Genomic DNA, 25,810 nt, shown 5'->3' on the forward strand with positions numbered 1-25,810 from the left:
ACAGCGGCGGTGTGATTGCAACCGTTTTTGTTTTCACAGCTACAGAGTTTACGTAGCTTTCTTTTTTCCCCCTCTTCTCCTCCGTGGTTTGGAGACGAAGCTGTCACAGAAATGGGACTAGCCCCGCTGGAATTCAGTGAGTGCTATCTGGACAGCCCCAGCTTCAGGGAGAAAATCAAGGCACAAGAAGCTGAGCTGGACAAAACCAACAGGTTCATCAAAGAGCTCTACAAAGATGGGAAAAACCTCATCAATGCGACTAAACGTAAGTTTCCAATCATAGGTTTGTTTGGAATCAAGCTTTTGTTTTACTTAAGGGTAAAATTAACTTTATTCTTTTACAACATCATGTTATGATGAGGTGGCTCGACTGACAGTACAGCAGTTGTTAATGGATGTAGTCATGTTTATCTGATCACATCAAGGCGTTGTCCTTTTTTTATTATTCGTGTCAGTATTTACTCTGTCACATAAAACCGAATTTTAAGCAACTGTTAAACTAACGGTTTCAGACACCATCAATTAATAGATGGCTGCTTAATCTAATCTTGAAAGCTTGTTTAATATTTGTGGCACGCTGGTTGAAACGTCATCTTAAATCTGCTGGGCAAATTACTGCAGAATAATCAGTCACCTTATAGATAGTTTGTCACTTACTGGAGAACATGATGTGACTTTGTTTCTTTCGCTATTTTGTTGTAAATTGTTGTTAAAATCTTCAACAATAGATCTACCCTCCCAAAACAAGTTCCCATAATTGATGACATCATTAGCAACACATCAGAGCTTATTTTAGAACAATTAACTTCATTTTTCCAGTTTATTTGCTTCTTTACTTGTATTCTTTAAAGCTGCTGCTTAAACCTTGAGCAGTATGGGTCATCTGTTGAACTTGGCAGCAAAAGAACTCATGAAAGTTCTTGGAATAGGACTATGGTGACTGCATTAGAGATGAACCAATTAGGCTTTTCTTTGCCATTGAAGATTTGTCTTTTATTATTATTTTGAGGACTACAACAATAAAGCAAGTATTTAGTTCAGACGCAAAAGAAAATTAAGGACAACTTTGTTGCTACATTTTGTAAAATTTCAAACAAACAAATCGACATTGACCAAAATTGGAATGGGTGATCAGCTGGAAAACTGCAGTCTGTGCACCACAACTTAATATTAGATTTTTATTAAACTAAAACAAGTGCATGAAAGTACAACACGTTGGTGCAAATGATGGAAGATTTTAGTGTTGATCCATTTTTTCCCATATTTGACAGTTGATTGCAACCTGCCAGTTTATGTTTATTTTGAGATGTCATTTCAGAACACGCCAGTGAAAGGTGATAAGGTCAAAAACCATTTTTCATCCAGTCAGTTTACTCTGTTGTGATGTCATTGACCCAACATGCACAAAGCAAAATTAATTGCTGAGTTTTCTAGTGGACTTTGCCTACATTTTTACTGTCATCATATGCATTTCCATTTATTGCACAATTTGACATTTTGAAAATAAAATTGTTTAAGGGAAACACAGCAATTATGAAAAAAATCTTTTTTTTATAAAAGGTTTTGACACAAGGATGAGGTAATTTTTTATTTTTTTCAAAATTTGTTTGCTTCACAAAACTGCAGTGGAAATATTTCACATTACATGATCAACAATCACATATTGCCACTGATGCAAACCACAAAGACAACGACTTCAGGAAGTAGTTGGAGGATGATGGCACGGCAGGGTTTTTTTTAGAGATACAGTGTAAACAAACTTAACCACCTGTGATTCTAATTTTGTTTCCTATTTAGGTAAGGTAAATGTATTTATGTAGCACATTTTCAGCAACAAAGCAATTCAAAGTGCTTTACATGACTTAAAGGGAAATACAAACAAATTAACAAACCAAAGGAAAGGGCAAAAGAAGAAAAAATAATCTAGTAATGTTGATCCGAAGTATATAAACTAGATACCTATTTAATGGAAACCCTGAAATTGCGAAATTGTTTTTTTTTGTCATTGGTGGAAAACTGACAGTTTTGCTCACATTTATAATGGAAACACAGCTACTGTGAATTTGTTAAGGAAAATAAAAATGCACACCTCAGTATCATCGTATCCTGGTCCTTTACTGGAAAATGTCTTCGACTTTTCTATGTTTTCCAAACCTAATCCTCATGGCACACTACCCTGGATGTTTTAGATGATTTCCTGCTTTAACAGACGTCATTCAGATGATCATAGTTCAGCAAAATCCTGTTTATCAGCCATCAATTGATTTAAGGTGTGCTGAGACTGGAAAACATCTAAAACATGCAAAGCTCTGTGCCACCAGGATCAGGGTTGGAAAACACAAGTTTAACCTGTTTTTTTATTGTGCATTGAAAAAATGCTGGAAAAACTTGGTGGCTCAGTCTCAGTCTTGCCCCACGTATCCTGGTCTGTCATAACCTCAAAATATCAGCAATCAGTCACTTTATAGATAGTGATTGATGTAAAACTTTTGGCAGTGTGTCTCCAAACATGTGACTTATGATTTTCATTTTGCCTGAAGCAAAGCATGCAATTAAGTGAAAATTTTGACAAACTTAAAATGTTTATCGTTACAGAAGGTGACTTCAGTAGAATTCCAGCACCATAATTAAGGATGTTAGTATAATTTATCATGACCGAAAACTTCACACTGAAACCATGGGCTTGGTGTAGATATAGATCTCTTTAAGCACATGGGCACTTACTGTTTTATCAGTTAGGTTTGGTTGAACTGTAAACATCTCAGCTTTTACAACAGTTGAAGACATGAAAGCATTAGAGAAAATGCTTTCATGTTACGTGAAACCTGTTTATTTCAGAATCTACAGTCACCTGAATCATTTTAGATATTTTTTTGCATAGCGTCACTCCTTCAACAGATGATCTTTTGTTACTCTTGTTGTAACTTGATTAGGAAATGTTCAGCTTAGCTTGCAGCAGCTGTTGCTCTTTTTCAGTCATCCAATTCTCCGCTAGTAGCTGCTGTTTTCACACTCAGCATTCTCAAATTACATAACTTCTTATTCATTTTGTATGACGCATCATTTCAATTTTATAGTGATTTTATTAGTGAAAGGAAAAATGGTGGCAGCTGTGTTTTTAAAGTTCTGAAACTTTACATGTTTTCTAAGAAAAACAGTGTTACTTATCATCCGGACACCATTTTATTTAGTCGCTATAACAATTACGTATATTTTGCATTCCTTTTTGAAGCAACATGCTTTTTCCAGAGGAACCCCCATGGAGTGATACAGCAGATTTTGGCTTCCAGTCACTGGCAGATGAGCTGATATTGGTTCAGAGTGTTAGTGTCAGACTATGTTGCTTAGTGTCAGACTATGTTGCTTAGTGTCTCGTTTCAGGAGGACATGCCATATCTTGAATTCCCTGTTTTATGTGGCTGTAGTTTAAATATGTAATTGCAGGTTCCCTTTTTTCTTCTTCTTCTTCCTTTTTAAGTGCTTCCTAAAATTTGCCCTGAGATTCCTCATCTTCTAATTCTCATTAGGTTTATGAAAGCTTATGAGAATGTCAGTGAAACTCTGGTCATGGCTTCCCACTGGGACTATTGCAAAATCAGTTAAAGTTTTAGGAAGGAACTGATGTTCATCTTCTTATGTGCTGACATTAAATTTTCTGTGTCAGTTTTGTTGCCAAAGCTGAGACAGTTTCCCTAAAAATGTCAAAAACATTGCATTATATTGTTTCATTGCTCTCATGGTGACACATTTGTCAGTTTTTTTTCTTTCAGTTTAACAGCTGGAGCTTTCAAAATAAGAACTGCATTCTCTTTTAGTTTTGTTTTTGAAACATTAATAGATAACAAACCCTTAAGCAATGCATCTTATAAAGAAACAAAATTCTAACTTTGAAAGATGTGAACAAATTGTTTTAAGGCCATTCTTGAATGTGAAATCTTAAGATCTTGCAAATATGTACTTTTGATGTCATGTTTTGTATAACAACGGTGAATGTTGATGTCAGGTAGATTTTTATTGAATAAAACTGGAATCCAGACCGGAACCTTTTTAATATGTTGACATTAACTGGAAACATCCATCCTTCATTACCCACTCAATCAGCAACTTTACTTCAACTGTTCAACCATTCATCCAACCACTTTACAAACCTAGTTTGACTATCCGCCGGCCCACTTTAAAGCCCATTTAACTCATTTATCCTCCCACTTTCGCCACTCGTTCAGCAGATTGAGCCACCCAAGCAGTCTATTAACTTTGACCAGCTTCTTTTTTCATCCACTTTGCCTGCCTCTTTACCCTTTGACCTCCCATTTTCCCACTTTACACACCCTCTATATGTTCCCACTAAACTTCATGAGCTTCTGCATTTCAGCCACTAAAGATTGAGTTTTAATCTAACATCCATCCATCCAAATGGCCAAAAATTGTCTCCAAGCTTTCCGTTGTGGTTACAATACTGAATAATGATATTTTGATCTACCTACCATTTACCTACCTAACCAAACAACTTTAACATCTTAATCCAGAAAATACAGAAATATTCTCCTTTTTTTTAACAGTATATTGTCATTTTTAGTTTTAATCTCCACACATTTTTAGACTGTATAAAATGTGAAACACAAAATCTCAAATGTGCAATGTTTTTATAAATGACAAATCCCATAATGTGAGTTTGTAACACACACATGGAGGTGGGGGGTGGGGTGGGGGTTGTAGTCCACTGGCCCTTTCCTCTTCTTTTTTTTTTTTTAAACCTCTGTTGGTTTTAAAATTTTTCACACATCCTAGTCGCTGCTCAACCATGAACTCAACTTGCAACCTCATTCAAAATTACTAAAAGGCCTTTCAAAGCAAATATTTGTAAACATAAGTATAATACTCACATTAAGAGCAAGAACTGAATGTTTAACCTCTTCAACTGGTTTTAGCATTTCTTTCCTCCCAGGCTGGGACGTTCATAATAAGTCTCTTTTAGTGAATCAAGCCTAGGGTCATTTTGAGTCGAGTATAAGCCAATAACAGTGTTGTTCTTGCACACACACTCGGGGTGGAGCTCAGCGCCAGCCTAGTTGACATGTGGACATTGCTCCTACTGTAGAGTCCCGTATGGCTGTGTGTTTGTTTCTCCTCTGCACAGATCATCCAGATTAACAGAAAGTTTCCTTCTTAAATGGATGCTATAACTTGCATGTTTGGATTGCTGCAATGCTCATTTCTAGTGGTGTGATTCTCTGTTTCCGGCCATTTTTGTTGAATAAAAAGTAAGTTAAAGTGCCAAGCAGAGAGATAAATGTGTGTTTCTGCAGTAAATGTTGACTCATTTGAGGGCTTTTGTGAGTGCAAGACCAAATTTGCATGGTAATGTGTTTCACTTTTTGTTTGACCTCGGAGTGATCTAGTGTTTGGGCAGCGAGAAGCAGAGCTGTTATCTCCCTCGGCTGCCACAGCTGAGAGGATGTCCCACTATGGAAAGTCCTTGGTTGTGGGAGGAAACTTTGAAACCCGGCTCTGAGCCAGAGAGTCGTGACATGGAAATGCCCACTTGTACAGAACGATGCAGATGGGCTTCTGTTTCACAAGGTTTCCTCCATCTCCTGTCTTTACCCTTTCATTGTTTTCTAAAACCAGCATATTATTTCTTTTTTTGTTTATGCAGTAATATCCTCTTTAAGATGTTGCTCTTTAAGGGTTGTTATTGCTGCAATAAAACCCACAAGAAGACATAACAGATTGTTGCTATCAGGTCTGCTTCTGGACTTTCTCAAGAAAACTGGTGATTTATTTAGTGTATTTGTCTTTGGAAAGGCCAGTCATGCGATGGTGTCCTTCTCCTTGGCAGACAGGTTTAAGAATAGCCTGTTGGGGTGCGCTTTGGCAGCCTGCTCCTGTCTGTAATCACATTATTTGTTCTGCCAAAGAGCCACATCACAATCTTTCATTAAAATTGCATTAGCTCAAGATGTGAGCTCATTTGGGAGGAAAGGATTTTATCACTTTCTGCAGAAAGAAGCTCTATGAAGGCATTGCTGCTTCTTTCTTGGTGCAAATGTGCACAAATGTTAATGCATTGGATGTTTTCTAAAATGCCATCCAGATTTTGTAATCAAACGCTTGGTCAGGGCTAACCGGATGCAGCACTCTGCAGCCTCTCCCTGCACACTTGTTTTGAGGATCAGGAAGCCATGAATGAAGTAATGCATGTTTAGTGGGCAGGGAGCTGAGGGGGCAGGGACACGGTGGGAGGGGATGTTTGAGCCGGCTCTGTCCGGGTCAAAGGTTGGAGTTGAGTGGAGCAGAAATTCAGCCTGGAAGAGATGGGGAGAGTGAAACGGGAAGTTCTGTGGAAAGGCCCACTGTGGAAACACAGAGGGCACATCTGACCTCAGTGGCAAATCTGATCATGCTGTTGAAATCATAACAAACAGCTCGCCTACTAGTGCCAATTAATACACTGTGGAGTATTTAATAGCGCTGCTCTTTGACACGGACTTGCATTTTATGTTTGAGGTTTAGGAAAAACTTTGGTGGAGCGTCCATTACATAGGATGCTGTTTCCTGCTCTCAAAGTTGGACATTATGAAACGATGGGAATAAGACGCTACGCCCTCTTTCAGTATGTTGGATTTTGAAAATTATTCAATCATTTCTAAAATTCTGACCTTTACAGAGTTAAAAAATGTATAAATATAAGATCAAGAGAACAAAACACAACAGATTCTACCCTATCAGTATTCAATAAACAAATATAAAGATAAATTAGATTATAAAACTTATTTGGAAAGAGTTAGACTCTGGGTCAACAACTCTAGAACCACCATAAGCATTAATAACCTGAGTTTATCAATATGTCAGGTTATGATTATGTAGAAAATCTATTCCACAGTTTTATATCATTACTTAATTTTCTTGAAGATTGTGGGAGTTTTTTTGTTAAAAATCTTTGAAGTTTCTGCCACAGGGTATCAGAAGGATTTTTATTAAAATGATAAGTGTGTTTTAATACTTGAGGCTTTTATTGATGGAAAAAGATAATCTGAGTTCTTAGTTTCTGTTAGATTTAATGAATAGCAAAAAGTCTTCATTATCTGACCTGTTCACCAGTCTGAGCCCATCAGAGAATAAGTTTTTGTCAGATTGTTTATTGGAGCTGTACTTTTTAAGGCCTGTGGTGTTCGTTTTTATTTATTGGATAATGTCTGTGTGATTTCTGTGGTTTTATACACTTGAGGCTAGATTTAAATAATTGCAGAACCTTTTATCATATCCCGAGATATAAATGCTTGGTGTTGAAACCAGGTTTGCTTTCTTTATCTATAACTATAGTTTCATGACATTTTTTTTATCATCACTTCAATTCTGAAATACTTTTTTAATCCCAAAGGAAAATTAAATGTTGTTGTAGTTCATATTATTCCAAAAGTTGCTGCTGGGTTTACTTTGTAACGCGGCTGCAAACAGAGAAAGTCTTGTAATGCAGTTGGTATGAGCAGATGGGCATAAATCGAAGCGTAATCAAAGCACAATGTCACAGCAGGCATGAAGAGAGAGCAGAGCATGTGATAAATAACACTCCAGGCTAGAATCGAACTGGTATGGAGAATTTATTTAGCATCTGCACTATCTGTTTACTGTCTATTCAACAATCAACACAAAAAAAAAATCACCATGTCCTGTTGTTGTTGCACACAATATGCATTTATGGTTTGTGATTTAAGTATAAATTCGATGGTCTATGCGACATTTTTTGCTTTATCAGTTTGCCTGTTGCACTGTGAAACATTTACTTCCTCAACTTACTTTTAGGGCTTATAGCTGCACGTTTTAGTTGACATTGATTTGGTATTTTTCAGTTTTTATCAATAAAATTCATCTTCTGTTGTAGCTACTAGAATGTGAGTGAATATTTCAGAAACCCACTTTTCTGGGAAACTAATGTTTAAGTGAAAAGTGAAGTCTTGGGGCTGTTTTTTAGAGGAACATTGCTTTCAGTTTCAGATAGAGACGAGGTGGGGTCCGCATGAGTCATGCTTCGAAGCCTGGACTCTGGGGCCTCTCTGGTGTTCAACCTAGAAACTAGCCAAGTTTGACAGTTCCCAGGTTTACTCTGAAATACCTTGCTTTAAAAGGCAAAAATTAGAAGAAGACTTTGCCTTGGACTGCTGTGTGCCCTGGAGTGTGTGGTATTTCTGTCTTGTAATGCTTCTTTTCTCTTGGAGCGGCTCTCCTGTCCATCTCTCGCACATTTGTGTTTATGTCTTTGCTGTTGCTGTTTTCTCCTGCCCTGCTTGTTGTCTGATTCTCATTATTGCTGGAGGATCATAAAAATCAAGTAATGCTCATTCTTCATGTTTTATGTCATAAGTTTCATTGCTGGGTTATATTTTAACAGTCCACCCTGGTGCAGTTGGGCTGTTTTGTGCACTTTGGGCATATGGCTTTCATAAAAAGCCAGCATGTTTATCCATTTACATAAGTGTTGTTGGAATGCACTTAAATAATGTTCAGAAGTATAAAAACTCAAGCCTGTCTTTGATAAATAGAAAAATAAACATGTTTAATTTATTTATAAAAAGAATGCCAAAAACAGTTATTTTTTTCACCATAATGGCATATTGCTTAATATGTCTGTTCTGCACAATGAATGAACTGTTCATGAATCTCCACAAAAAACTGGGACATTTCAGCAACATAGTGAGTAACACATGAGCTCGTTGATTCACAATTGTGGGACATTTTTATGTCTCTTTCTTTTTTTCTTTTGGTAAAGTGCGTCGAGGTTCAGTGTAATGTTGTCAAAACATGTTTTTACCATGTTGTGAAGCAGCTGAAAAGTAGCTAAAACAAGGACTGTAAACACGTCTTCACACAGCATTACAATCTTAAGATCTGCCATGCTGTACTGTATGTGGTCTTTACAAAGCATTGGTGAGGTGTTCTTGTACACATTAACGTAATGGGAACTCCATTGCACGTGACAAAGTGTGACAGTTTCCTGATTGTGTCAAGCATGCACAATAATATCCGTAGTGATGTTCAGGTGGTTTATTATCATGGTGGCAGCATAGGAGGTTCTGGGAGGAGCATGTTGGAGAGATCAGATCATGTTAAACATGTGGGACTCTGTGCTCTCTCGTGTTTTTGGTTGATAATTTAAAATGGGAATGACTGTGCTTGCTTCCTGCTTTGCCTATACACTACAGTAGTAATGATCCAACTCGATTATAAGCACTTTAAGACTTTTTCAGCTGCTTTTCTGAGTTTAAACTCAAAGGCTACAAGATTCTCTTCTGATGCTTTTCAGCTCTACACAATTGTAATGAAATGAAACATCAGACTTATATAAGGCTCTATTAGGACATTCAAAGATGCTTTACGGTGAAATCACCCGTTCATGCACACGTTCAGATGCTGGTGATGGCAAGTAACTAGATTGTAGCCACAGCTGCAGTCTGAAGCAAGGCTGCCTTACACCAGTGCCATCGGACATCCTGATCGCCACCATCAGGCAAGATATATGAAGTTTTCTCCAAGGACACAACGACAGAGACGAACCAGCAACACATAGATTGCAGAATGAACATGTATGTCATAAACATTTACCTGTTATTTTCTGCTTTTCAACATACAAAAGATATGTGTTGAAAATATACAACACACATGTGACATAAGAACAGAGGTGAAAAAAGAGTGAGAAATTTCAAACATCAGATATTACAGATCCCGTTCATCACTACTTTTGACTTTCAAATTGCTTGATTGTCTTTTCACTTTATTTATTGACAGTTTGTCAAAAAAAACCTGTCACCTGTTTGTGTGTGGCTGCCGTCATTCCACTGACTGTGAATAAAACGATTAGAGGAGGCTCACCTTTTATGGACTCGCCCATGTTGGTGTGGATTCCTGCTGTCTGTTTGGTTTGGATCCTCTTAGATTTACAGTCGCTTCAGATAAAATGGATACGTCCATCTTTCAAGTGCCTCAATAATCACCTCTGTTGGCAGACTCATGTTTGCCAGAATACTTTTTGTTGTTTAGATCGATCAGTAACTTGACAAAGGTTACTGATCGAAGGTTATGGGCAGAAACAGCGAAAATTTAGTGTAATGTCTTTTATTGTCGCACTGTTTTATCATGTTAATTATCTGTATCTAAAGATTGAGTGAATGTGGATCTATTTATTCTTTTGTCACGTTAAGATAAGGAGAAAAATCACAACTGATTATACTTCAAAAGAGTTGATTATATATTTGTAGTCAGGCTTTTTGCCAACAATTCCCTTGAGCTAAAATGCGCTCGCAGAACATTTCCTCTAAAGGGATATTTAAAGGCCTTATCAAAACACAAATACTTATAAATGCTGCAGTACCAAATCGGCCGATTAAAAACAATTTTATGCACCAACCTTATCTGCCTCTGCAAGAGTCTGGAAATCAAGCCAACTTTTGCTCTGCTGTGAGAGAGGGATGACTGGTCACAATAGTCATCCCACAAAAAATCTATATTTGCAAAGATTGGAATCAGGAGGTCAAGATTTTTAAAGATCAGTGTTCAGCCAGAAAAAAGAAATCGGCTGAGCCCTAAAATATACTGATGTTGAGTTTGACATTGTATACTTTCTCCAATAATTTAGGTTCATGTAATTTACGTTATTAATAAATAACACAAAGATCCAGTAAACCTAATTGATACAATGTTTATTAGTGATAAATATGTTGTTTTTTTTTGCAGAAAATGTAATATTAAGTTCAAAGTTTTCTACCACAGTAATAATACAGTTGGATAGGTGTACATGGTAGTCTAAAGTTTAGGTCTTTGCTTTTATGTTTACAGTTTGCATAACATATGATGAATATGTTGACGGCTGTCTTTGGTTACGTTTGGCTTGCAGACAGATACCAAGTTTGCTCTATTTGTGGTGTCAACATGTATGCTTAACAGGATGTGGCAGATCATAGTCAGATAGGATGTTAGCATTGTGGTCCAAACACATCAAACCTACTTTTCTAACACATTAAATCTCTTGATTGTAAATGATTTTCTACCATCGACTCTTAGCACAATATTTGGTTTAGTAAAAGTACTGTTCTGTTGTATGTTCTTATAACTGTGAATGTATTTTTTTATTATAATAATTTTTTTTTTGTTCTGTTTGCGACTACCTTTCAGAGCTCGGGATGGCTCAGCGAAAGTTTGCCCAGTGCCTGGGAGAGTTTCAGTTTGAGTACATCGGCGATGCAAAAACTGACGATGAGAAATGCATTGGTGAGAGTGGTTTTTCCCTTCTCATGTGATGACAGAACTAACCACTGGTTTTGTCACAGTCTTCATAGAAATGCACTTCAAATGTTTGTTTACTCTTCGTTTTCCACCAGCCAATTAAGAACAGCCACAACTAGAATTATTTAACCCCCACTGCAATTTCCTTTATTCATTTTTTGGCTTTTTCTTTTTTCAGCTATAATATTTTATCTTAATTTTACCCCACTTCAAATCAGGTTTCTAGAGAGATTAACAAACTAGCTGCTGCTTGCGATATAAAAAAATAAACAAGTACCATATAAATTTCTTAACACAATATTACAAGTGACTTTTTTTTTCATAAGTAAGCACAAAATGTAAATTATAATGACTACTGCCGTCTTAAAGATTTTCAACCTCTTCATGACCAGCATCTTACTTAACATTGTAAGTAGCATGTCATGCTAAACTAAGATAAAATGCTTGTAATGTAATTTTAATTAGCTAGTTAAGCTGTCGTTGTTGTTTTTTTATTGTGAACTCTTAAATAATTTTGATTCTAACTTTTTTTTTTTTTTTGCCTCTATAGATGAGTCTTTGCAAGAGTTTTCCATGTTCTTGAAAAATCTAGAGGACCAAAGAGAGCTGATGGTGAGAAGATTTTAACTCTATTTACAACCCTGGGAAAAATAAATGTGGGTTTGAGACACAATTCCGTGATTTTGTTTACCCACCTGGCCAGCCACCTGTCAATTTAGAGAATAATCAGTTATTAAATACTTTTAATAATAATAGCATGTTAGAATTTACCTAAATTACTATTTTATTAAAATATATATTTTATTTATAAGAAGCTATATTATATCTAGCTAGAAGAACCCATGTATCTATTTGTACTTTCTTTAATATTTACCACATTTAAGCTGAATACATATCAATAATATGTAGGAATTGATTGCAGTTCATACCTGAATGCACATGCATTTGTGTCTCATCTTTTTTGCTGAACTATGAGAGTCTTTTTGCTATTCAATAATCACAAAAGTTTTGATACATGCTCAAAAGATATTTTTTTTTTAGTATTTTTCATACCCATATTATTCAGGTGACACAGTGAACCAGTTCCTCTATTCTTGCTAATATTTGAACAGTTTTTACTACACTTCAGCCACCTGGGAATGGCTGCACAGATGACTGCATCGCAGTTGGACATTATAAACATTATAGGTTTACATAACACGACAAATCTCATAAGGAGCAACTGTGAGCAAGTCCACAGCAAGTCCTTACTCATAAAACTAACATGTGACTAAGGTAGCGGTGTTAAAGTCAGGTATTTTAAGAGCTACTGAAATCACACCTCAGGTAGTTAAGAAGCAGAAGTACTTTGGAGTCATTTGAAGACTTTTGTTTAGTGATACTTGATAGTTGAAGTTAGTGACACTTGCACATTTCTACAGTGCCTAAGATTTTGTGTAGTTAGTTTTCTGGCTAATGTCTGTATGTAGCGTCTGAGGTAAAGATGAGAACCCGTCATCTGTGGCTGGCTGATATGATTATTGTGTTAAGTAGACCGCAGTGGTAAGCACCGCTCAGCACAGAGTGATGACATCACACTGCAAACAGAGGAAAGCAGTATGCATGTGCAGACATGCCTTGCAGCCAGCGCAGCAGAAACGACACAAAAACATTAACAACGGGTTGCATGCCAAACACACTGTTCATGTTTATGTAAAATTTAGTACTTTACATAAACAACCATAAAAGCATAAGTATTTATTTACAAATTGAGTTGTAAATAGATTCAAAAATGCAAATATACAACATAAGTAATTGAGTCAGTACAGTGAAGGCCTGTCACAATAAAAAAAATGTATTGCCCAAGGAAAGAAAAAAATCTATAACATTGTTATTATGAGATCGTTTTCAAGTAATATGAAGGTAATGGAATTAATCCAAGAACACATTTTCAAAGCTAAATAAACTTTATATTATAATGAACATTTAACACTGAAACTGAAAGACATGTTAAATGTCTTAAATACATGAACAAATTATTTGAATTTGTTAATAACAAATTATTTGGTTTCCACTGTCTGAGTTACTGGAAGTGCTAGAAAGTAATTGTATTTTATTGAGATAAAATAATATCTGTTCTCGCTATAGATGCGAAATATCACAGAAACTTTAATGAAACCCCTCGAGAAGTTCAGGAAGGAGCAGCTTGGTAACGTGAGGGTAATGTATGATGATTCATTGCTTTTTCTTCAAATTTATTAATTTTAGTGGATCTATTTGAATTATAATGATAACCTTTTAGATTGCTTGGCAGCAACAATTAATGATTAAAAATAGAGACCAGCTTTATTCTTTTGAATATTGTTTGTCTTAAGCTAATCACACTTTTTTGTGTTTGATTTTGTTTTTTGTTTTTTTCTGGAAGGCGGAAAGAAAAAGGTATGAAAAAGAAACAGAAAAGTACTACAGCTCCCTGGAGAAGCTTTTAAATTTGTCGGCAAAGAAGAAGGAGCCTCAGCTGCAAGAGGTATTTATCTTTCCCAGAACATAACAAAGAAAAAAGAAAAATCTTTTGTAAGTTTACAGTTAGTTTTTTGTTGTTACAATTGCTTGTTGACTGTGTTTGGTTTAACATGTTGGACTTGAAGCTACTGCTGCTTTGTGCCGTTTTTGGAGCAGTCATTGCTATACAACCTCTAGTTGATTATTATGAACTGCTTGGAAACCGGCAGCGTTTTATGTAACCCTTCTGACATCTTGTTTTTGTCCTTCGTTAATGCCATGTTTGTATTGGGCAGCCAGAACGGAGGCTTGAACTTGTGAACATAACTTGGGCAGCCTGTTCTGTTCTGTCCAGGGCTACCAACAGCAACTTCAGTCACATGTTATAAACAGACTTAACTGTACCAATACTTCACTCACGACATTCAAGATAATCAACTTGCGGAACAGTTATGATGTCATTGACTCCACCATGTGAACGTTTAGCTTGTGTGTTTTATTGGAACTAATAGTGGATAATTTGTGGTTCAGTAATTGTGGATTTATCTGTTGACCGTAATTCCAAAATATTCTAAAGAAAGTGGAGCTTGGAAAGCTGAACTACCTAGGCCCCGTTTTTCCTGACATGCTGTTGGCTGGTGTCTGCAAAGCAGCCAATCCACGAGCGGTGTTGATTTTCCTTGGCACTGATTGGCTGTGTTTAAGACGACTATAGAGGTTAGCTTCTGTTGTAGTATTAAAACAGTATCCACTGTGTATAAATGCATATGAAGGTATATTTTATGTTTGAACTATTAGTAGGCAGTTGTTTTATAGCAGATCATTTTTAAAGGGGGTTTTAAATATTTATGGATTTTTAATGTACTAATTGATATTTTGCAAATTATATTTAACTATCAGCATATTTTATTTCTTGCTGTAGCACAGTAGTTGTCAGTAAGCCTATTTCTGCCCCGTTTCTCATTGTAGTACTCTGTTGTTTATATTAAAATCATTTTCATTAACAAGAGTCATGGTTTCCAGTTCCCAGTCAGGAAATGGTGGAATAAAACTGAGGTCTGTGTAATTTTTATTCATGGTTATAATAGATTCCCTAACAGGCCCCTAACTTGCTCTTAATCTTACTCTTGCTTGTGTTCCTGCAAACACAAACAATTACAGTTATTACATTGTTTGTCCAGGATCAAAATTGTAAACAGATTATAATTTTACCCACCTTTTTGTGCTTTGCAACATTTTTAATGGTCTAATGGAGTGTGGAGTTCAGGGAAAAAAGAAATGGATACAAAAAATTGTTTGGGAAACATTAATAAGATTTTGCGACTATACACAACGGCTACATTTTAAGGTGTTTTCCAGATTTCCAGTTTCCCGTTCATTTAATCTTTCCGGCATTTTTTGAAACTTTAAAGTTCACTTTGACACTGACTACTGGAGCCTGTCCCGTCTTTGGGAAAGCACTCCTTAATTTGAGCTTCCTCAGTCCTTCTGTCTTTCCTGTTAGGTGCCTGTGTGCGTGCATCTCTGACTTTGCTTTGCACATTAGGACTCTGAGGCAGTCTGCTGAGGCAGGCCTGCTATCTGCAGTTATTTTTATCTGAAGTTTACTGACAGTTGTAGATTTACCCACTGGAGATGTGTTAAGGAATAATTCAATCCCATACTTTGAGGGCAAAAGAAGACATTCAGTTCTCCAAGCAGCAAGCGTGTGTTTCTTCCTTTCCTCCACATGTCTGTAATTATGGTGTGTGTTCTCCACCTCTCCAGGCAGACAGCCAGGTGGAAGTCATCAGGCAGCACTTTCAGGAGGAATCACTTGAATATGTGTGCAAGCTGCAGGAGATCCAGGAGAGGAAGAAGTTTGATTGTGTGGAACCTGTGAGTGGCTAACCAAACTCATGCAGTTTTGATTAGCATAGCAGTGATTTCTAACTTGGAAAACTAGAAACTGAAACTGTTTAGCAGATGTGATCCATCAAAACATGGTTCCAACATCATCCATCCATCCATCCATCCATCCATCCATTTTCTGTACACCCTTATCCCTTAGATGGGTTAGGAGGGTTGCTGGTGCGTTTCTCCAGCTAACGTTCCGGGTGAGAGGCGGGGTCACCCTGGACAGGTCGGCAGTCTGTTGCAGGGCAACACAGAAACTGATCCAACATCAATCTAGTTTTAGGTTTTTTTAGCCATATTTAGACAGTTGGGTTAAACAAACAACAAAGTAATGCTTTATCACAAATGACTGATCAGTCGTAATAAAAATGATTAGTTAGGTTGAACTCAAGTCTTTTAAACCTTGTAAAGAATATTAACATTTTAAAGTTTGTCCCCAAGTTGAGACTTGGAAACATGTCAATTATGGATAGAAAGTCAACATGTCATAAAACAAAATACATCTCTCAATACATCACAAACATATGTAAGTCACCCAACTTAAATTATTACTCAGATATAGGATCCTAATTCAAAAAAGTGTTCTACCGCTGCAGTTTGGTAAGAAACCACTTTTAGAAGAAACTGACATACAAATGCACAATCATTAATCACTGAAAAATCATCCTGACCAGATGGATACATCCGATCTCATGAACTTATATAAAGTAAGGTGTGACATTGTAAATGTTTAGTTTATTTTTCTATTTGGTTGGTCTCCTACAGTAAAATTGTTATATTTGTTAAATTTGCTACAATACAGTGGGAGACTTTATTAACTCATATTTGTTTCATATTTTGTAGATGCTGGCTTTCTTTCAGACTGTATTCACCTTTTATCACCAGGGATATGAACTTGCCAAGGACTTTGACCATTATAAAACGGAGCTGCAGATCAATATTCAGAATGTAAGAAAAAAAAAAATATCCAGGATGAATAAATGATTTTATTTGCTTTTGTTTCTGCTTTATATGAATCTTAACAAAGGAAAGAACATGTACGGTATATCATAAACGTCCTTCCTTTCTTGCTTTTGGTTGAAGATCTAATTGCTTGTTTTTGTGTTTTGTGGCAAATTTGATCAAGTTCACAGTGTTTTCAGAAAAAAACTTATGAAGTGGAACTGAGCTGAAATGTTTGGTGTACATTTGTATTCAGCCCCCAGAGTCAGTGCTTTGTTTAGACAGCTTAATCTTTTAGCAAAATTGCTCATTCTCAGACAGAATTGATTGAAGGCATCTATGAATAGCATCATTTTGTCCTGTTGAAAAGAAGCTTTCCCGCAGCATGATATCAATGCTGATATCATGTAATGTATTCCATGTAGATTTATTTTTAGCTTGGTCTTTGTGATAACTGTCGTGAAAAAGACTAATTATTTGTGCTATTATATAACCGTCAACCCCAACACAGGTCAAAATTTGTCTCTCAAAATTCTGTTGTAACTTGTGAAAACCAACAAATATTATGAAAGATACCTTTCACATTTAATTTTCCTGTGTTGTATAATTTGTTCAGGACCACCCCCCTTTGGTTCAAGCTGGGTCAAACGCTACTGCACTTTTATCAAAGAGCAGAAGATTCTGCACATGGTGACTTTTGACCACAGATCAGGTGGAAAGATTGTGAGTAGTCACAGTATGCAGTGCTGTTCCTTTTATAAATCTAAGCTATTGCTTTAGCATTGTAGGTATTTTTTTTATTTTTTTTTATGAAAACCTTTCAGAGTGTAAGTCATAAACTCATTTTAGGGTGAGACGGAGTCCGTCACACTCAAATCCTGCGTTCGCAAAACAACAGACATATTGGACAGGAGATTCTGCCTTGAGCTGGACATAACAGACAGGTAAGATTTCAATTCAGTTGATTTTTATAATGCCATAAGTCGTCTCAAGGCACTTTAGAAAAAAAAAAAAGTTTTCTATCTCAGGAAACCAAGCAAATTGCATTGAATCTGTAACTGTGTTTCCATTATCTATGAAATTGAGCAAATTGGAATTAATGGAAAGACGCCAACTTAAAAAAAAAAATCATGTTTTCAATAAAAAGGTGTTGTTTTTTTTGCACTAGGATGAGGTGATTTTTCAGCTGTGTTCAAACTGGTGTATTTCACAAAAATGCAATGGGAACATCTTTAATAACTTATCGTGTGAGTAAATGTATTCATGTACGATTTTAATTGCGGTTCTTGTTTAATGACTTGGAAAACACAGCAATTGCAAAATTGTGTTTTTTCAACATAAGCAGAAAATTGCAAAGTTTTGCAAACATTTCCTAATGGAGACAGATCTATTTACTTGTAGCATTCCCTCCTTCTGGACAAGCATGTAGCAACAGTAGATAATTGCTTGCATTGTGTTGTTGACTATGCAGAAATTCCTCCTACTGAGCATTCATGTGGTGACAGTGGAGAGGATAGACTCCCTTTTAACAGGAAGAAAAATCCAGCAGAACTTGACTTTGTCAAGTCAGAGCATATTCACAGAAAAGAAAGAGAAGAACTGATGTAGGAGCACTTAAGTTAAAGAAAAGTAAAAAGTTGATAGCAGGAGAGGAAGAACGTTTGGTTGTTGGCAGCGTAGTCTCAGCCGATACACCCTTTAGCAAGGAACTACATCCAATCAGAACACTAATATGTTCTGATTGAATAAACACTAAGATAAACAATAAAGTTATATGCAGCTACATACAGAGGTAGCTCAAGATAACCTAGCCCCTTAAACTATACATGAGAGAGGCAGAGCCAGTTCATCTTGTTTTGATGAGAGTTTAATGAATGAAACTTTTTTTTTTCATCACTTTATCAGATAAGTGACACAACTGCTTTGGCAGCTATTTCCCTTTTGTGATAATACAGTATAAAACATTTGACATCCTCATAAGTCACAGTAAAACCACATCAATGTTTTTGTCCCTTTTCTCCTACAATTCATCTTGGATTGCAGAACATGTAATAGCAGGACTTCTCACGTACAGTAACAGACACCCATTCAGTCAAACGACTTAATTGAGCCCAGCCTCCTTTCATAAGATGAGCAATGCCCCTTATTTAGAATGGAAATTTGAGTGTGTGCATCCATTCTGACTGTCACGAATAATTTGATATCCATCTGGCCTTGCATGATTATGGATGTCATAAACCAGTTGGGGAGCCTGAGAAGGCTTATGTTTGTAGTTACAGTAAATTCAAGGGGAACGTGTCCTTGGCAGGCAGTGTGTATTTTTGGCATACATAATTCTAAGCACCCTGAATGTTTCATCTTGGCACTTAAATGGCTCAGTGTCTTGCTGTACTGTAACTCGAAGGCTTTGTCTGATGCTAACGTGGCATGCCTCTCTCACAGGCCTGGGACGGTGCTCACTGTGCAGGCGCTGTCAGAGGATGACCACAAGCTTTGGATGCACGCCATGGGAGGGAAGGAACCTGTGAGTCAACCTCATGTTGTTGTCATACATCACACATATGCCACGTTTTATTCTGACAGAACAGACTTTTGTGGTTAACTTACTATGTGATGCATTTTTATTTAAAAACTGTTTTTTGTTGTTTTTTTTTTCCATCTAGCTAATTTCTACGCCCCTACAGCATTTAAATAAAGGGAGAAAAAAAAATATTTTTGCAAGTAGTTAAAGAATGTCAGAGTTTATACTCACAAAAAGCATTTAAAAAAATGAAATGAATAAATTTAAAATCATAAATAAGCTATAAAATGCTTCCAGCTACTTTTTTCTTTGCGTAAATAATTAAGCATTGGCTAAACTATATCACAACTCTTGATGTTCATTTGGATAGACATTCAGCTTTTAAAAGGATCCTACTATTTAAAAATGATTTTAAAATAACTTCAAATTTGTTTATTTATTTAAGGATCTCCATTAGTCTACCATAAAAGAGACTATTGTTCTTAGGGTCCACACAACAAATCAAACTTTTACAAATCTTACAAAAAAACATGATGAAATACCTTAAAACTCAAACAAAACCAAAGCACAAAATTCAAATCAACCACCTCAAGAAACTGAATTTTAATTTTTATTAGCTTTAAACTATAGTCATCAAGATTAACAAAGCCAAGTACTTAATATGTTAATATATATAGAACATATGTCCACTTTTTGTTGGAAATTACTGAAAGAAGCTTTAGTTATTTATTTTCTATTAAAGAAAGTGTTTTTCTTTGTCAGATTGGTTGCCATCTTGGAAGAACTCTCTCTAAGGAAAGAGGAAGTAAGTTTCTAGCAACACAAGGTCTGAAGGCTTTAACAGTATACTAAAAAAATATTCTTAAACTTTTCTTTTCCCCAACTTGTAGTCGATGCCCAGTTGGATGACATGGGTTTAAGTTTTGTGAAGAACTCCATCACTGCAATAGAAACGAGAGGTGAGTTCAAAATATTTATAATCATTACTTGGACAAGCGTGTCAAATTCCTGTCCTAAAGGGTTTGTGTCGTGCACTCTTTCCATGTCCAAGTCCTGCTTATTACCTAATTATGAGATTCAGGTATTAACAGAAGCATCTAAAAGTTGCAGCATGTCTGCCTTGGAGGACTGGAGTTTGACACCAGTGGTTTAAAGACTTTCAGTGGATAAATTTATCCATGGAAATCTGCATTAGTTATCAAGCACAAAAGTACCATTATCCAGCAAATGATTTATCAGAAAACAATTCAACTAACAGCTTAATAAATGCATTTAGAAAAATATTATAAATGTTTATGTAAATGTTGGTAATTAATTAGTCTCAAAGTCCCAGAATTAGATAATCTGAAAAGTCAAATAGACCCCAACATGTGATTGGTCACCTTGTCTTTAACATTTTAAATCCACCAACTTACTTTGAGGGACCATTACATTAATTAAACATGTCCTGTATTAAAGTTTCCATTAATTATTTCCACATTTTATTGATTAATGGTTTTTTCTTAAATAATTGTAAGTCAATGTTTTTTTTATGCATTTATTTTATGTATTTGAATTATTTTATGTGCCAAACGTATTTCCTGAATAAAACACTTTTGTGATTCATAATTAGTTGTCTGTGTAGTGTGTCTGTTTGTACACAAGGGGGCAGACTTTCTTCAACTATTAGAGGACATGAAGTGAGCAGGTGCTGAAGGCAGCTTGCCTTGTGGATGTACAAATTATGTAATTCATCTGTTTGTGATAGTTTTTCTGATTCAGATTTTGTTTCAGTGAGCTTGTGTAAATCTCCTAATAGTATGATCAAGGTAATGACCAAAGATTTGTTTTTTAAGCATGTTTCTGCATCTTTTTCTTGTTTTTATCCTTGTTACTCGATAGGTATTAATGACCAAGGTCTGTACAGAGTTGGGGGTGTAAGCTCCAAAGTCCAGAAACTACTTTCATTAATGATTGGTGAGTAACATCAAGCATTTTCCATCACTGTAGTCAAGAGATGTATTTTTAAAAGGCTTTTTATAACATCTAAGTTTATTTTCATGGAGTTAACCTGCCAATATAATTGATTGATTGTTATAATGATTGTAAAAAAAGATAGCAACTGTCTTAGCTTATTTGTATCACTTCTCTAAAATGCAACAAGTGTCAGAGTGATTCTTTGCCTTGCTAAGACATGTTACCACCCCCCATCACCTTTCCAGACACCCAGACACGGTCCGTCCAATTGGTATTCTTGAGCTTTTTTGGGTTTTGCTTCATCAACACACCACTAAGCCAGCCTTTCCTGTTCTCGTGGCAGGCTCATTCTGTCAGTTGCCTTTCTCAATCACCCTTCTGCCTCTCGCTTGTCTCTATTCCCTTTCAACCAACTCCTTACCTTGTCCTCTGTCCTTTCTATTGCTCTCTGTCGGCTCTGTGGTTTCCTGCTGTCTCCAGCAGACACCAGCTCACTTTCAGCTCTGTGTTCAGAATGACAACGAACTCAGGCAGCAGCCAGACTGTCTCAGCTTCCTCTCGCAAACCTTCTAGTGTGCCAACCTGCTGATTCATGCTGTAGACACCATTAACACTTTGCTGCAAAACTTTGAGAAGTTTTACTGCCTGATTATAGTGGAAGTTTTGAGTCTTAGTCTGGCGTTCCACTGCAGCACAGATTATTGTGAAGGAAAGAAAAATACATGGTGTTGCCCGTCTTCTCAAGAGATGCGTAAATAAACTTTGTATACATGAAGCCACTGCCATTGAGTGGGTAAAACAAGCTTTAGACCCTGAAGAAAGACTTGAGATTCTTCCACCATACTTCATTTCATCTCTTAGTCATAGATATGGCCACAGTCCAGTCAGCAAGGACACGCTGATTTATGAAAAAAAATCTTCTCCCATCCTATTACAGTGCAAACAAAGAAAGCAGCTCCTATTGAATGACAGGCCGTAATATAGCAGGAAGAAAACTGTTAAAGTGAACTTGAATCTGAGTCTTTGGTTTAGACAGACTGGTAAACAGTAATATTTTACAGCATTTTTCTGTAAAGCTGCCGAAATACAGGTTTTCTACAATGAACTGAACAATACAATGGAAAGTTTGATTCTTAAATTACAAAAAAGATGGGGTGTATAGATATATCCAGCTAAAGAAATTATATATAGAATAAGATGCATAATAGTAGTGTTGTTAGAGAAAAGTGTAGGTTCTATTATAATAATAGAATAAGCTCATTGGACATTTTATGAGGTACATCTTGTCTTCAAAATTCCCCTAATTCATTACAGCAAAGATTTGAGATGTTGGAAATATCTGAAAATTCATTTGAAATTGACATTTTAGAATCACAGAGTTTCTGCAGATTTGTGCAGTGTAATTTGAACTTAGTGACATGGTGTATTACTCTAAAACTAAAGTAGTAAAGCAATCACAAAGCTACATTGGAAACATAAAAAAGGAATGTACTGAAATTCTGGGACCTTGTAAAATCTAAACCTATACACGTACACAAAAAGAAACATGAGCTTCCAGACAATATTAAAAAATTATTTAGTGACAGAGAGGGGTTATAATTTAAGAGAAGGAAATTTTAAAACCAATGTATATGAACAACCAAATAGTACAGTAGATTGGTAAATATATTGTATAGGATAGGTGTCTCGAAAGGTTATTGTTTTAGTTAATGTTTGAAATGGTTGAGCATTGAATGACAGGAATGTGTGGTTTAAGTTTAATCTAATGTGGGAATGTTTTAAGATGTAGGAGAGCAGCAGAAATTCATAACATGTTTTATCTTCTACCTGCTCCTTTTGCAAAAAGAAAATTTAAAATAGGCAGGCCTATTTGTTTTAATTGTTTCTGTTCTTATTTCTTATTTTTGGTAATAAATATATAAACTCCCACACACTCTGGTCGTGAAAGACCTTGCAACAAGACAAAGGTATGCTGTAGCATTCAAACAAAGCTCCATTAATTCAAAAACAGCCAGAGATTTACCAGATAATAATCTCTTTACCATTACTCCACCATTAAACCTAGAATGCTGCAGTTCCTCCGGATATCTTGGCTGTACATTTGTGATGTGACTTACTCAATCCAGCACAACCAAAGATGCTCTTTTGGAGATTTGGTGACTGGAGATCACTGGATTGCAGTGCTCTCATTTTAATGTTTAATAAACCAGTCTGAGGTAATTTGAGCTTTGTGAATTTGACTTTCTTCTAGTGAAATAGAAGATTGGTACACCGTAGAGTAGAGTGTGGTGTTGAAGCCATGTTTAGTTATTAAGGGTCTGCCAGGAAAATCTGTCCCACACCATTACACCACCAGTGAGCTTGTACCACGAGCTCACTGGTCCCTCCCACCTTGCATCACTGAACTGGTGATGCAAGGTGGGAGGGATCCATGCTTTCATGTTGTTTATGCCAAAGTCTGATCCCACCACCTGAATGGTGCAGCTAAAATCAAGACTCAACAGACCAGGCAAAGTCTTCCCAATCTGTTATTGTCCGATTTTTGATTAGCCTGTGGGAATTGTAGCCTTCGTTTCCTGATCGTAGTAGAGCGGGCGTGGTCTTTTGCTGCCTTGGTTGAAACAAGAGATTATTTGAGCTGCTGTATCCTTTCTATCACTTCAAACCAATCTGCCCATTCTCCTCAGGCTCGTGACACCAACAAGCCATTTTGTTCGCATAACTGCTGCTTACAGGATGGGTTCTCTTGACTGTGTGAAAGCCCGAGTAGATCAGCAGATTCCTGTTCCTGTATGACACCCAAGCCCCATGCAATGTTCAAAGTCACTACAGTTTCATTTCTTTCCCAATCTGTTTTGAATGTCATGACTAAATACATCGAGTTGTTGCTGTTAGATTTGCTACCCAGTTCAGGTTTAATCAGTCCAAGTGTGATGCATTGAATGCTGAACTATTAAAAGTCAGTTATAAGCATTTTTAAAATTATTCAAAGTTTTCAACTTTATGTAGGTGCTTGTGGTTCAAATATTGGACATCCTTTCTTTCTACAGTTGGACCATTTATTTGAAAATTTTATTCAAAAATGTTATTTTTGTTCTTTACCTATCTTCTTCTTATGGTATCAAGGGCTTCATCTCTACAGTGGTTGTTCCCTTTAATTTTTCTCAATATGCTGGTCATTATATGGTACTTAATGTCAAATAATAACCAAGATGAATGCTATAGTTTGCTTCTGTACTGTACCTGGCATTGCTGCTCCATCTGTTTTTTTTTTTTTTTTTTTTTTTTTGTTTTGTTTTTTTTTGAATACCTGGCCTGACTGCAACAGGCAGGTCTATTAGTGCCAGAAGAGTCTGTGCAGACCCCATCAATCCTCAACACAGACACACTCGGCTTCAAATATTTATTTCCAGAAGTTGACATTAGACAAGTCATTTTTGGAGAGAGTGCAGCCAGAGAAACCCACAATCCTGCTTGCCTGCCTGCCTGCCTGCAGTGCAAAGATGAAATAAGGGGGAAAAAAACACACTACTATCAGACCAACTGCCACCTGTCAGTGTGACTCAGGCCTCTATGCATGTTTTCTACTCAAAACATTTCACTGACTCATTGCTCTTCCACATCTCCTCTAATTTGTGAGAGCTTTCCTTACGTATGACTACAGCTCAGTGAAACTTCAGCACCACACACCTCCTAAGTCCCTGTGGAGCCAGCGAAGTAGTAAGGGATTAATTAAACTTATAATGAGTATAGAACTAGCCACTCTCTACAAAACTGCAACTTCTTTCTGCTTCCACTGGGAATACAGCTGGTCCCCAGAGCTACCAACAATGCTTTTATCCTCAAATGACTAACAGCATGTTCATATTTATTTTACATATTTGGATGTTCTGGGTTGGCCACAAAATAGGCCACAGTAACTCACATTGCAGAATACTTTTTTCTACTTTTTAGATAAGAGAAAGTAAAGATTTGCTTAATGTTTTTGTTTTTTTTTAGATGAGAAGAGTAACGAAGTGGACCTATCAGCCAGTGAAGACTGGGATGTCAAGACAATAACAAGTGCACTAAAGCTCTATCTGAGGTAAGATTCAGTCATATGATATACAAATACAGGCTCATATATGCCTAAATGACCCAATTTATGCTTTTTAACATTTTCTGAATTTGAAAATATACCAGGTGATGTTTTGCTTGGTGGTAAGTGGGATTTTTCATTCCTGTTACCTTTTAGGTTTTACAGGGATTAGCCTGAGTTAAGAGTCTTGTCCTCATTATGTCTCTCTATGCTACTGTGATGTTTGCGCTCATCTTAAGCCTTAATTATAACCTTATTCCTTACATCATGTCGCTCTACTTGAATTTCTTCCTCATCCTAAAAGTTCATCAGTTTTACTTTTGCCTGTAATTTTCCCATCCTTCAGAAACGGTGAAGCTGGAACAATTATCCCTCATTACTAGAATAAATCAACTCACTTAAAATCTCCCTTCCCTCCTTTTTATCTTGCCACAGAAATTAAATAAAACATTTTAAGCAGGTGCAAATATAAAGAAATAAAGTCCATTTTGTGAGAATTTCTTGAAATTTCATAAAAGCCACAAAATGTACAGTATTCTGATATGTTGGAACCTGTTTGTTGCTTTTTGCCTTAGAGTCATCACAAATTTAAAATTTTAAGAGACAGCGATTAGCTCAGTAGACAGCAGAAAAGTGACTCAGTATGGGCACATGTTCCA

At 36.3% G+C, this 25,810-nt stretch overlaps 1 protein-coding gene across 1 annotated transcript in view; it reads left to right on the forward strand.

Annotated features, from left to right (window-relative positions):
- The first annotated feature begins 37 nt into the window (after nucleotides 1-37).
- Nucleotides 38-25,810, forward strand: part of arhgap10 (Rho GTPase activating protein 10) — a 51,714-nt gene continuing 25,941 nt past the window's right edge. Inside the window, 14 exon segments of the mRNA XM_044114679.1 lie at nucleotides 38-265; nucleotides 11,167-11,262; nucleotides 11,828-11,889; nucleotides 13,405-13,476; nucleotides 13,682-13,783; nucleotides 15,526-15,636; nucleotides 16,498-16,617; nucleotides 17,104-17,319; nucleotides 17,446-17,540; nucleotides 19,039-19,120; nucleotides 19,880-19,922; nucleotides 20,008-20,076; nucleotides 20,999-21,073; nucleotides 25,073-25,157. Of these exon segments, the coding sequence (XP_043970614.1) occupies nucleotides 112-265; nucleotides 11,167-11,262; nucleotides 11,828-11,889; nucleotides 13,405-13,476; nucleotides 13,682-13,783; nucleotides 15,526-15,636; nucleotides 16,498-16,617; nucleotides 17,104-17,319; nucleotides 17,446-17,540; nucleotides 19,039-19,120; nucleotides 19,880-19,922; nucleotides 20,008-20,076; nucleotides 20,999-21,073; nucleotides 25,073-25,157 (1,382 nt within the window). The 5' untranslated portion in view covers nucleotides 38-111.

This window comes from Gambusia affinis, linkage group LG04 (genome assembly GCF_019740435.1).
Source record: "Gambusia affinis linkage group LG04, SWU_Gaff_1.0, whole genome shotgun sequence".
Classification (NCBI taxonomy): Eukaryota; Metazoa; Chordata; class Actinopteri; order Cyprinodontiformes; family Poeciliidae; genus Gambusia; species Gambusia affinis.